General features: G+C 40.6%; 3 protein-coding genes across 4 annotated transcripts; all 3 read left to right on the top strand.

Annotated features, from left to right (window-relative positions):
- On the top strand, positions 1–4,065 carry LOC117163533 (beta-hexosaminidase subunit beta). Its single transcript, XM_033345880.2, has 7 exons — positions 1–297; positions 903–1,128; positions 1,828–1,949; positions 2,016–2,388; positions 2,670–2,959; positions 3,346–3,608; positions 3,755–4,065. The coding sequence occupies exons 1-7, from the start codon at positions 97–99 to the stop codon at positions 3,930–3,932; spliced, it is 1,653 nt and encodes a 550-aa protein (XP_033201771.1). The 5' UTR covers positions 1–96; the 3' UTR covers positions 3,933–4,065.
- Positions 4,066–4,217: 152 nt separating this feature from the next.
- LOC117163534 (uncharacterized) lies at positions 4,218–7,859 on the top strand. 2 transcript variants are annotated; one of them, XM_076621401.1, is made up of 5 exons: positions 4,218–5,887; positions 6,117–6,247; positions 6,427–6,631; positions 6,724–6,849; positions 6,942–7,859. In XM_076621401.1, the coding sequence occupies exons 2-4, from the start codon at positions 6,131–6,133 to the stop codon at positions 6,741–6,743; spliced, it is 342 nt and encodes a 113-aa protein (XP_076477516.1). In that variant the 5' UTR covers positions 4,218–5,887; positions 6,117–6,130; the 3' UTR covers positions 6,744–6,849; positions 6,942–7,859. The 2 variants fall into 2 exon arrangements, with proteins under 2 accessions (XP_076477516.1, XP_076477515.1); XM_076621400.1 differs by having other exon boundaries at positions 6,427–6,849.
- A 450-nt stretch (positions 7,860–8,309) lies between these two features.
- Positions 8,310–12,731, top strand: LOC117163505 (uncharacterized). Its single transcript, XM_033345829.2, has 3 exons — positions 8,310–8,320; positions 8,643–9,102; positions 9,691–12,731. Exons 1-3 carry the CDS (start codon positions 8,310–8,312, stop codon positions 12,622–12,624), a joined length of 3,405 nt encoding a protein of 1,134 aa, XP_033201720.2. The 3' UTR covers positions 12,625–12,731.
- The last annotated feature ends 539 nt before the right edge of the window (positions 12,732–13,270 follow it).

Genomic DNA, 13,270 nt, shown 5'->3' with positions numbered 1-13,270 from the left:
TCTCGTTACCGTACGCGTCGTTCTCTGCGTTCAGTAGACGATGACCACTCGCTGGCGTCGCATCGTTCCTCCCGTTGAAAACCTGCTCGTAAACCGATGGACATGAGGACCAGGTTGCCAACGTTGTTCCTGTTGCTAGGATGGCTATCGTATCTCTTGGTACACAGAGTTCACTCGTTGAATCCGGACGCTGGCTCTTGGGTGCGTCCCACTCAGGGCGAACCATGGCCCAGTCCAACAAATCGCATGGTGCGCAATGCGTTCTATCTTCTGCGACCCTCGACTTTCCAGTTTAACGTGAGTAATTGAAGAAGGTAATTCCATGGGGAGACGTTTCGTTTTCTACGTGGGTATTTCTAATTGGTACTTTACGTAGAGCAAGTTTAAGTGTTTCACGGGGACATTGGCAGCTGAAGTTTCTGGCTCCAAAAGACTTGTTCGTTGATTGTAGAGTCTACGATAGTTGGACGAAAGTTGTAGGTTTGTTGCATTTTATGGCTTTATGATAGCGGAGCTTCCATCAGTAGGAAGCAAATAGCAAAGCGTAGAGGTATCTTCTTCCGGGAACAGGTTTCCTTTGACTAGGGGACTCGCCCGTGGAAATTCGGCCCAAGCGCGTGCAAATTTTTATAAAAAGTTAATTTCATAGTCGGAACGTGCTTGTAAATATTCGCTATCTTGTTCCGTTGTCTTGTTTTTTAGTCCAACTTGTATCGTTTTCGATGTATCCGCATTTGCGGATAACAGATAACTCTCTGTGTCGTTATCTTAATTATACTACGCGCGTGATTTATCTGTGTGACGTACGGCGAGAATGCAAAGTCAGGTTTCCTACAATAATTATGGCTTCAAATGGACAATTAATGTTATTTTGTCTAAATTGAAGTGAATCGGTTTCGCAGGTGATTGGCGGCGCATGCGATATTATGACGGATGCGGTGGAGAGGTACAAGGCAATTATTCTAACGGAAGCACGAATAGCGAAGATTTCGTCGCAAGGCCATCCTAAATTCCCAGTAAGAGACGATGCAACCATCAAAGGTACTCTCAGCGCTTTGGATATTCACGTGACAATGCCTTGCGAGATGGATGGCAATCACTGGCCTCATTTAGAGATGTCGGAATCATGTAAGTGCTTCTGCTATAACGGAAAGTAGCAAAATGATCGTGCATTCTTAATAAGAAACTTGATGTAACATAAGCAACATGTTCCCGAACAGTTGTGTTAAGTCATTAAGACAGCTGGTAAGTGGATTAGTGCGAATGGATCTCATTAAATAACATCGTCATTTTTTATTTCATCTCTCGACTGATGACATAGAATGTCAATGATACAATTACGAGATCACGAAAGCTTCGAGAGGCAAGATGCTTACAAGTATCCAGAAACTGCAAATATTAGAAAGACGTTTAATGATACGCGAATAAACGAGTCAATAGGACGATCGAAACAAAGCCACGTTACGAAGCCTGATTTTTCTTCATCGTTTCTTATTTAGCTCCGCTTGAAAGTCGAACCGAGCGATTAACTGCAAAAGTAGCGTGAAGATTATACGCACGCACATTCTACCATTATTGTGCAAGATTTAAATCTTTTACACGCGATAGGTCTTTCGTCTTCGTTTTTCCTTTTTGAATGAAACGAACGAGTCACGATAAGGATCGATAAATATTCCACGGAGTTCCAAGGTTCCCCTAACAGGAACTTGATAGAAATTTTAAGTACTACGATAGACCTGAAAGTTCGGTCGACTCTCGCAAACATAGGTAGGAAAAGATGCGTCTTCTTCGAACAGATTTAAACTCGAATCGATTGAACTTTCGCAGACGCTCTCGTGATCAACGAAAACTCTACAGTCGCGAATCTGGTAGGTGCGTCGATATGGGGAGTTCTTCGAGGTCTCGAGACTTTTTCTCAGCTCTTAATCCCAGCTGGTAATGGTTCTCACGTAAGTATGTGCATAGAAAATGAATAAATATGAAAAATGTATTATAAGCACGCGTTTCTTTTGTAGTTGAAAATCAGATGTCAGACCATTCAGGATGCTCCAAAGTTTCCTCATCGTGGACTACTGTTAGACACGTCTCGCCATTATTTGCCCATCTCTGATATAATGCTTACTCTGGATGCCATGTCTTATAATAAAATGAACGTTCTTCACTGGCACATCGTCGATGACAACAGCTTCCCTTACCAGAGCTCCAGTTATCCGGAACTGTCCGCCAAGGGAGCGTACCATCCCTCAATGGTATACACATTAAACGATATCCAGACGATCGTTGACTACGCCAGGCTAAGGGGCATCCGAGTGATGCCGGAATTCGATACTCCTGGACATACTAGGTCATGGGGTTTAGCTCATCCTGAACTATTGACCACTTGCTACGGTAAATACATTATACTTCGATCGATTTCTGACTAAAAAATTTTTCCACAATTATCAAATTTTAAATTAATATTCCATTTAAATTCTTCGATACTACTATAAAAATTAATGATTCCAAACTTTTCAAGGATAATATATGTACATACACGTGTAGGTCTATTAAATTCTCTTTTTAATACGTCTTTTCACTTTTTTATTATTGTTTAATCTCTCTATTACTAATCGTTTAACCATTCGAAAAACGATAAAATTTCTAAGCTGTCGTATGAAAAATATTATTAGATAACGAAGGAAAGGCAAACGGGAAATTGGGCCCAATGAATCCGACGAGTCCGCAGCTTTACGAGTTCCTCAGTCGTTTATTCGCCGAGATCGTGCAGGTATTTCCGGATCAATACGTTCATCTTGGCGGCGATGAAGTGCCATTCGATTGTTGGATGAGCAATCCGGTGATCAATTCGTATATGAAATCGCACAACATGTCCAGCTATACGCAACTAGAGAGCGAGTACATCGGCAAGCTTCTTCATATCACCAATTCTCTTCAGGCGAGCACGATCGTGTGGCAGGAGGTAAAGTATCACCCTATGGTGTTTGTTCGTCTCATAAAACGAAGCTGAAGACGACCGGGTAATAAAAACCGATAGTGAACCTATTAATCGCTCGCCTTGTGATTGCTTCGTGCGTGAGATTGCAAATGAAACGATCGCGTTTTATCACCAACGGACGTTCCGTAAGTGGAAAACACGTTAAATAAATGGTATATTTTAGACGATGATATCGTTTACTGCTTGGGTCGATCGTACAGAAGAATATTCATTTTTCATAACATCAAACGACAGCAAATATTCCATCGTGATAAGTGTCCCAAAGCAAATTTATTGGTCGTTTGCATTGGCGTTAAATGAAGCAGAAGCTAGGTCAGTGAATTGAGATCTAAATCGTTGTTGGTTTTCAGGTATTCGAAAATGGAGTCGTCATGCCGAATAGTACTGTGGTGCACGTGTGGACCGGCCAGTGGGCGAAGAAGTTGGAGAACGCGACCAAAGCTGGACATCCGGTACTGTTATCAGCTTGTTGGTATTTGGATCATATCGCTGGTGGCGGTGACTGGAAGAAGTTCTACAAATGTGACCCATTGTCGTTCGCCGGGGTGTCATCAAACTTGACTAAATTGATGCTGGGTGGCGAAGCTTGCATGTGGGGAGAATTTGTCGACAGGTAGTTATTTCTTCTTTCGTCGCGTCTAATTGAACTTGAATCCATGTGGATAAGACTTTAAAATGTATTCAATTGATTCGAGTAACGTACGATTGGAGATTTATCCGTCGAATGGGTAATTGAAAAATTGATGTTCTTGTTTCTAGGAACAATGTGCATTCGAGAATATGGCCTCGTGCTAGCGCAGCTGCAGAGCGTCTTTGGAGCAGTACGAAACCAGACGAATACAAGGCTGCTCAACGCCTCGAGGAGCATGCCTGTCGCATGAACAGGCGTGGAATTCCGGCGCAACCACCGAATGGGCCTGGATTCTGCGTGATGTAATGGAAGGACAATTAGCTTAACAATTCTATTTAGACGTGCCAGAAACACACGTCACACTTTAACAAGTGATTAATGACTATTTACAAAAAAAAGAAGCCGCAATGTAATAAAGAATAAAGTGTTTCCAAAAGTTGGTCCGATAATTAAAAAAGATTTTCGATGTAACTTACAGATCAATCGCGCGTTCTGTAAGGTTAATTGATATTCCTATAAGGTTAATTGATTAAAATTTAAAATGTTTTTATAGTTAGAAATTTGTAAGAAGACTCTACGAAATAGGTATAAAATATTTACGGTCGAAAGTTTTCACTGAATTATAGAAAATACATTTATAGTCGGCTAATGCATAGTTAATTACATTACGTTACTTAATATACATTAGCTAATTACTGCTTTAACTTTGATGAAGCAGAAGCAAAGATAGATACTTAGCAATAAGGAAATTCCTCCTTTGATAGCTTTTCTATCTGTTGCAGCGTACCAGCAAGATGATAAAGTCATCGAGTCTTTAAAAATAATTTAACCGGTTAACTGCGTTTGACGAGTATACACGTCAAACAAAAGCTTTATTTCGGTACGTTTGTACTCGTTGTCGCTTGTATTCATTTACGCATTCCACGGCCTAACCCTGTGAGAGATTTCTAAAATCAAATTCCCCAGTTAACTGGTTAAGTAATTAGCGACCGTTTATAACCAAGGAAACCTCAACGACTTGGATTTTTTGGAATTAGGCCAGGGCTACGCGAGTGCTGAACCGACGACGATGTGTTGCGTGGCCTGTGTTGTAGAAATGCATTCACACAACGTGTCACACAACTAAATGTGCCACAGTGCTCGCGTGTGCGTACATTTCTACAACACAGGCTACGCAACGCAGCGTCGATCTAACGCTGGCCCCGGCCTTACTGTACCTTCCCTTTCTTTCCTTAAACTCAGGGTGTTTTATTATCTTTTTACCTGTGGACCATTTCGTAGAAGTTGGACCTTTTCCTTCCTTGGCATATGCCCTCACCAATTACTTATTCTCTCTACCCTTGGCATCTCGAGAAAAGTGAGGTAATTCGATTACCCATCGCCAGCAATATGTCTAACTTCAATTATTCTTCCACTAGTCAGTCTGTAATAGAATTTCGTCAAGAAAACACTCATTTCTCCTCCCAGTTTACGCGCCTATCCTGGTTTTCTTTCCGAACGGTCCTTATACTTCAGAGAGACTGTATTAAGTTGCAGCTCGAGGTAGACGAACGACAGTTCACGTGAACGATCTCGTACTTGCAATGCTATCCTTTCTCTTTTTCCTTCTCGTCTTTCTTTTTTTCGCCCCTTTCTTGTCATCCTCCTCTATCTCTCTTTTTCTGACTTTTAACTTTCCCTATGTTTTTTCCTTCGTTTTACCTCTTTTTCGTTTTCTCTGTCTTTTATTTTCTTTCCTTAAATTAATATCAATATATCATCTTGAATTATTTCGAATTTGATTTTGTAATTAGTCGTGATAGTAGCCATTAGGAATCGTTTAATTTAATTGACATTAATAATATCAATATACGCATGCAGATTACGGAAGTATCAATTAAGCGAAAACATGAAATTTTTTCACAGAATTATCGTTACGAGAAATAAGGTCGAATAGCCGTGATTTTACATGCTATTTTCCCGCTGAAAAAGAATAGTACGACTGGCTGACAAAAGAAAGATCAGATCGTCTAGGCAACCGGCAAACTAAACAAGCAAATAATACGTCACACCGTTTAGGCTTCTCGTTCGTCCATCGACAAAATTTCAAGTGGTCCGAAATAGACGTCGAACCACGCCAATGCCGCCGTTTCTCGTTAGATTGGGCCTGGTCCATCGTCAGGGGATCGACGACAATATGCAGACTCACGGACATCGCATGGAAATATCGACTTAACTCCTCATAATCAGCTCGTATCCCGTTAGTGCCGTAGCGTAATCAAGTAAAGTCTCTCTTATTAGCAGTTAATCGATTTTGTAATGCGGTTTAAAATACAATTTAGATAATTCGAATTCGACAAGAGACGCAGAGGACTCAAATTTGATGAAATATAGAACTTTAATCAACTATTACTTTTTTTACTTCACAGTTTTATGTCAAATATAATAAGTATAAATAAGATTCTGTTAAACTTATTTATCTAAACTATGATATCCTTTTTTCGTACGAAGGTTGTTTCGGAAATATGTCCTGCCGATCTTGCTGTAATCCATGCTGCTCCCCCCCACCTTGCCCTCCACCCACTATTTTATGCAGGCCACCTTGCCCACCCCGTTGCCCACCTCAGCCAACTAAAACAACAGTGAGTTCCAACAAAATATAAAAATAAAAATACGGGACAAATCAAATTTTTATTCTTCCTCTCTTTTATCGTCGTTACAAGAATTTCAAAGAGCAACGCGTAACAACAATGCAAATATATTAAGTCCTTTACGTAGCTTGTTTTCACGGAGCTAACTTAATAACTCACCTCGAAATTAGGTTTACCTACGGCCTTGTACCCCTTGTCCACCTTGTTGCGCCATTCCTTGTCCACCAAAGGTTATCGTTGCGTGTACACCACCACCGCCACCCTGTCCACCGCCCTGTCCAACTGTGGCGTTCGTTTGCACCAAGAAAATGGTCCCCTGTATGCCCTGTCCACCGCCTACTCCGCCGCCTTGCTCCCCTTGTCGTGCAGTTTGCCGTCAGTTCGCCATAATACCATTCACTTTTGAACGATCCTCAGGAAAACGAATGTATTAATTGACGTTCAACGCTGTGGTTTTCTTTGTGCAGTGTCTCATCCCCCCTGTTAACTACAGGCAAGAGTTGGAAGGTTTCTTGGGATCTGACAGCTAGGCGTGTGGGATCTAACGAGAACGACGAATATATACGTGGATTTGACTTTTGATACGAAAATAGGTGATTTTTGAAATGTTTTGTTGATTCAGTTACATTTAATTATAGCAGTATCTGAAGATAACGTTTTTGTCTTTTTTTTTGTTTTTTTTTAGGAAAATATCAGGTACAGAGAGATATAATTTTCAAAGAAAATTTTGCGAGTTAAGATAAAAATACAAGATACATGGAACTGTTTCAACGTTGAAGAAATCCTGATCAGGTAAAACGAATTAAGACACAGGTTCCTAATTATGATCGATTTACTGTCTCGGAAGTGGCACAAAACTTACGACGAAGAGACCCCGATTGGTTGTAATCTCGGATTGAACTGTACTCGAGTACGTCTTCCAACAAACTTTTATTTCCCGATTGAGGAATTCGATGATCATCGCAACCGAATTAAGAATTACCAAGAATTAAGTGGCTTACCGATTTAGACGTTACCTTGTTAGGTTGTTCATTAGAATGACAAATTATTAAAATAACGAGGATCATTCTTGCGATAGAGATCGAGATTTCATCGAGAAAAATGTTTATCTGTTATTCCCAATTTTCAGTTTTAGACGATCTTAAATCAGCCGCAATTCGTCCCACGCAAGCTAAAATTACTATGCACAGGCATGTATTTTTTCCCCCCTTAAAAATAAGTGCGTTTGCAAAGTGAAAGGTCACGGGGAGAATTTGCTGCATATTTTTCAATACGGTTTGGCAATATATTCATTTTTCAATATCATCGTTAAACAAACGAACGTGATTACGATGTACTTCAGCATTTGATAATGTTGATCGCAATAGAAAACAGGTACCATTCATTTTTTACTGTGATTTTTTTTTATGAATCAAGTCACGTTGTCAAGGTTTTGGTACGGTTGCGACAACGGGATGACTGATTTTATCGTATCACGTTTGAGATAAAAATTTCGAAGTTATATCATCATCTATTGACATTATCAGTAGCCGCAAAGAAAAATACGGGAAGCTAAGAAATACACAATTATGTAAACAACACATAATAAAAAATTGTAAAAGTATTTAAGTCGCATTCATTTACAAGAAATATTTATTTCTTTTTTCTCGTTTATTAACAAAATCAACAAGAAGTTATTTTTATATTTGAAGCACTCGGAAGTCAAACTGAACAAGTTCATTTCTGCTCAATCTGTAGTAACATCTTCCTTCATTACGAGGATACACGATAAGTGCTTAATTAAAAAGAAGTCAAATGATTAACCTCAATACTGTTGATCGGTTTTATTCGTGTGTGGCTTGCTTCAGTTAGATATAAATTTGAAATTAAGAACGAACCATAAGCTGTATCCATGACAACACAGCTTACTTTCAAACCTGGACTGACATCTCGCTGTCAGAGTTTCCCATTTTCCTCGGCGGTGATGCAAAATCCGAGCTAGAAAATTACCTGGCTTATCACAGATGATGTTCCACTAGATATTCCCATTACTCTCGCAAAATTTCGAACGAAAATGAACAAAAGGTACAACTTTTAAAGTCCCTTATTTTTTTTCAATTCGGTAAATCAGGGGTTAACATTTTCTTCTTTTCTATTAATCAATCTTATAAACCCTGTCTTTTTATACCAGAAGTTTTTTTTTAATATTTAAGAGTAGTTACTTTACTATTTAAATCTGTCATGAAATTACGGGAGAACGTTACGAGCCTCGTTTTCCAACAGTCCTTTCTATTTAAAAAATAAAATGTGTGGCGATGAAATAACGATTGATTTCTGCTTTTGATTGCCATTCTTTCGCCACTTTGTCGTGTTATTTGTATCAAGAGATACAAGTTCCTTCTTACAGGAAAGCTTCAGTGGATAGAAACATCAGGCAGAAAGCATCGTCCAGACGGCCAAGTACAGCCAGTTTGCACGCGAAACCGAATACCGTGCAACAAAAGTTTTTTAAAACCGAGAAATTACCATCTACGCACAATCTCGTCGATTCGAATGATCCTTCAAAACTGATCAACAAAGCCGTGGACGTTTCTATGCCGAAGACAAGGTTTAGCTCTCAAGACAGATGCAAAGAGTCTAGGTCGTGTTCCTCGCCGAGACTCAAGTATTTCCCTGCGGAGAAAATTAAAAAGTTGGAAAGTCCTCCGCCTTTTTCTCCCAAACCAATAGGTGCTTTAATCGCACAGCAAGATCCTCGAGAATGTGGAATCGTGTACGTGGCTGGACATCCTGAGCAATGTCGCGACACTGGTCAAGGTGACGCTACAGCGGTCACACAGCATGTTCATCAACACCGACAGCCACAGGTAAGTCGATATTTTATTAATTTTTATTTTTTCTTTCTAGTTTTATCAATTTTTTCATGCAGGAACCGATAGATGAAAGTGAAGTCGTTCTATTACATTTGAAGCTTTTGATTGTCCGAATATCCTACTATGAGAATGTTTTATTAACTTTGCCTTTTTCCTTTTAATTTTATCAATCTCGTTACGGAGACTTTGATCGAGGAATATGACGTTACTGTACCATTTAAAGTTCTTTTATCCACTTAAAGTTCTTTAAAGGTCTTTTTATCCTTATTCGGATATCTTTTATTTTAACTTTCGCTTTCTTCATTTTAATCGAGTCAGTCGTGTCTCATAAAGGATTTTATATTACAAACGCAACAAATGCTTTTCGTTTGCCAAAACGAGCGTAAGAGTGAAATACGAACAATTGAGAATCTGATTCCGCCAGGGAATGATCGTTTCTTTAATCCTATTATGCTATAACCGATGAGACTCGTATTGCCTCTGCTATCCAACTTCCTAGCCACGAACAGTATTTCCAGTTCAAATGCAATCTTCAAATAGTCCAACTTGGACGCATTAAAGCACAAATTAATCGTTTCGTAGGGCGTGCAAAGTGTGAGTCAGCAACAGGTTGTGCCTCAGCAGGCGATCCATCAGATCGGTCAGATGAATCCGCACTCGGAGAGTACGCTGCCTCAACAAGTTTCAAACGCTCAATCCCATCGTCCTTTCGTGCCCTACGGTTCGCGAGAGTATTCTCCACGGAAGAATAACCACGCGATTTCCTCCAATCTGCCTGAAGTTACAGCGACGTCGCAACCAGGCATACAGCAGGTTTCAAACGTTTTGGTTATGAATCAAGGAAAAATAAAAAATGAGAATCAGATGAATGCTGATGAAGTCGATTACGAGAAACAACCGGTAGGAGGCCGAAATGCAATGGCCTACAGACGAGCAATGCTGAGCAAAGAACAGCCTAACTTGCTGAATCCTATGGATCCTGTTACGTTAAACTCACCTAACGTTGATCATCTGTATCAGTGTTCTTCGCGTAGTCCCGTTTTACCGCACACGAATCTTCAGAATCCTCAGCAGATTTATCAGCAGCTGCAGCAGAACATGGTACAGCAGCAACAGATGCAGCAGAGGGCTAACAACTATCAAACGCAGATGATGGGGAATCAACAGCAAGTAGGAGGCCAAGTAGCTCCTGCGAATTATAATCCTCAGCAGCATGGAAGCTATTTTCCTGGTCATGGAATGACTTCCCCTCAAGATGTAGCGACCAGTCAATTAAAAAATTCAAGAATGATTGGATCAAGCCAACCGAATCATAGCGCGATGAATGTACAAAATGGATGGAACAACAATAATCAGATGGCTGAACATTCCAGCATTAAGGCCCAGTTGAAACCTTACAACGTTGACGTGGTAAATGGTAACCAGGCACTCTGTAGACTACAGAATCAACAACAGCAATTGATGCCTCAATATCAGCAACAGCTTGCGCAACTGCAACACTCTATACATCAACAACAGCCTGTGCAACTGCAACACTCTATACATCAACAACAGCCTGTGCAACTGCAACGCTCTGTACATCAGCAACATCCTATGCATCAGTATCAGCAGTTGTGTAGAAATCCTGTACAGGGAAACGCGATTGTCCAAAAACAACAAAGTTTGATGGGCTATAATCAGCCAGGAACTAATCAGCAGATGAATCCCAATCAACAAATGGTTCCTACTCAGCAGTTCAATCCCCAGCAATCCCAAGACAGTCATCCAAAAGAACAAACTGGAAGAAAGAAGCCTTTGAAGTTCACTGTCGCTATGATTCGCGATCAGGAAAAATTGTTGGCCACTATGAAGCAGCAAGGAGTACCCTTGGAGATCATGCAAAGACAGTTCGAGATGTTACTGAACGAGCAACGAAAGCTATTAGAGTACGTGGAGGTTTTACACCAACAGGGAGAATTTTCGGAAGAAACGAAGCTCGTGGTGAAGAATCGCAAAAGAAAACAGGAAGATGAAAAGCCTGAATGGATGATTCATCTGACGCCTACGAGATTATCTTACTTGCAAATCGAGAAAATACAGGAGCAACGAAGAAGGGAACAAGAAGCTCGGGAAATGGAGATGATGCAACAGCAGCAACAGCAGCAACAGCAGCAACAACAGCAACAGCAGCAGCAACATCAGCTACAGCAGCAGCAACATCAGCAACAACAGCAGCAACATCAACAACAACAACAGCAGATGATGGGCCAAATGTCTGGCCAGCAGGTTCCTGTTCAGGGTGCGAATCAGCAGTACCATCAGCACTGGCAACAGCAACAGGCTAATTGGCAGCAGCAACAGAGGGCTTTACAGAATTACACGAATAACATGCATCCCCAACTTTACACTGTTCCAGTACCTGGCAATGTGAACGATCCGATGAAATCTATGAATTATCAACAAAATATGCCACAGAGTCAGTATGTTCACCAACAATCTCATCAGCAGTACTATAATCAACCTCAATTGCAACAATACCAGCAGCTTTATCAGCCTATTCTTCAAGAAAATCAAGAACATGTCCAATCTTCCAGTCCGTCTACGGAGCCGTGTAGTTTGTTAAAAATGCGTCAATATAAAAACGACATTCGGCCACAGAGGCGAAACAACGGATTGCAGGATCCGGCAGCGGCGAAGGAGCTGCTGGAGAATGAAAGATTGCCGATGGAAACCAGAAGAGGACTAGAGTATCTGGCTAATTTGGCTCCTAAGAAGATGAATATAATAAAGCTGAACGGATTGCAAGATCGCACCGAGGCAGAAACAGAGTTTCAGCGTCGTTTGATCACGTCTATTTTACCGCCACCTGCTAACAAAGTGTCTGCGAATGGCTTGGCCAACTCGAGGAATCCGAACAATCCTTCGTCTCAACGATTATTAAACCCGAGGAAGATTGAACAGGAATATTTGAAAGAATATCCCAGACAGAAATCAAATATTCCAAATAATTACTATAGCGTGCAAGCTGAAAGAGAAAATGGCACTGTAGCCACGGATCAGCCACAATTGATCGTCCAGCAACAGTTATCAGATCAGAATTCGACGAGTCTCGTTCCTTACGTCGAGAGAAATCTAATGGTAAATCGTGGAAACGTAATGCCGTTTAAGTTCGATGGAAATTATCCTCAGCACTATCAACAGATGCAACAGTATTATCAAAACACGAAGAATTTAGGGAGGAACAATGGCGAAGGCGATGTCGGATCGAGCCAGAGGATAGAACAGAATAAGGGAAGCTTCCATCATGCTGGTGGTGACGCTAGTGGAAATATAAATGGTTCGATGAATGGACAAATGGCGGAGGATAAGATGCTACCTGAAAAGGTGTATTACAGCCAACCGGATATTCACGAATCCAGGACCATCGGGGGTGTGAGATATTTGGCGAGAAAGCAGGACTACTTACCTAATCAGCAGATCGTGGCACCAGAAACTCTGATTGCAAACAGACACGTGCAACCCCCGATGATGTACTAGTAATACGAACTTTTTGAGATTCTTTTATTTTTGTTTTATACTTCAGTTTTGTTTGATATGTGCTTTGTGAATTTTAGAAGAGCGTTTATTGTATTTGTGATTTTGTATATGAGACCTTTTTAATTATTTTATGGTGAACCAGGTCTTTTGAACGAAACAGATCGTTGATCTGATAAATTTCAAGGGACGTGGTTTAGATCTTTATGATTTCTCCGAATAAAATGTCTTATTACTCTTACGATCGACTGTGTTTCTATAATGAGAGAAGAAGGAAAGTTTGGGAAAGTAATAGGCAGCGTTTCACAGTAGCTGTCGAATCGAATAGCAACGAAGATGTCCAGGAGCGTTTCGACATTCATCCTGGATAGTTGTTCCCTTTCAACGTCAAGCACATCCTCGTTGCTAGAATCGCTGCCTTTCTTCTCTTCTTCCTATTGTTTGTGCCATTCCTACGCCGTTTCGTCCTCATCAGCAAATTGCCGTCTGCCAATAGAATGCCGTTCACCGACAAAGTGGTTTTCTTCTCGTCTCGAATAATTTCTAATTGTAAAACCTAACCCTTGAAAACGTCATTATTGCTCTATTACCCGTGGCTGAAGTTGATCGCACAATATCGTATCGATACTATTCGATTACGCTTTTGTTT

The sequence above is a fragment of the Bombus vancouverensis genome, chromosome 9 (assembly GCF_051014615.1).
Source record: "Bombus vancouverensis nearcticus chromosome 9, iyBomVanc1_principal, whole genome shotgun sequence".
Classification (NCBI taxonomy): Eukaryota; Metazoa; Arthropoda; class Insecta; order Hymenoptera; family Apidae; genus Bombus; species Bombus vancouverensis.
This window is presented reverse-complemented; position numbering and strand designations above follow the sequence as displayed.

Bases quoted from the DNA above. Each gene is read 5' to 3' on its own strand.
- LOC117163534 (XM_076621400.1), top strand. From the start codon at position 6,131: ATGTCCTGCCGATCTTGCTGTAATCCATGCTGCTCCCCCCCACCTTGC. The intron at 6,248-6,426 runs GTGAGTTCCAAC...CCTCGAAATTAG, and splicing joins CTCAGCCAACTAAAACAACA to GTTTACCTACGGCCTTGTAC.
- LOC117163533 (XM_033345880.2), top strand. From the start codon at position 97: ATGGACATGAGGACCAGGTTGCCAACGTTGTTCCTGTTGCTAGGATGG. The intron at 1,129-1,827 runs GTAAGTGCTTCT...GAACTTTCGCAG, and splicing joins TTTAGAGATGTCGGAATCAT to ACGCTCTCGTGATCAACGAA. The intron at 2,960-3,345 runs GTAAAGTATCAC...GTTGGTTTTCAG, and splicing joins GCACGATCGTGTGGCAGGAG to GTATTCGAAAATGGAGTCGT.
- LOC117163505 (XM_033345829.2), top strand. The intron at 9,103-9,690 runs GTAAGTCGATAT...ATCGTTTCGTAG, and splicing joins ATCAACACCGACAGCCACAG to GGCGTGCAAAGTGTGAGTCA.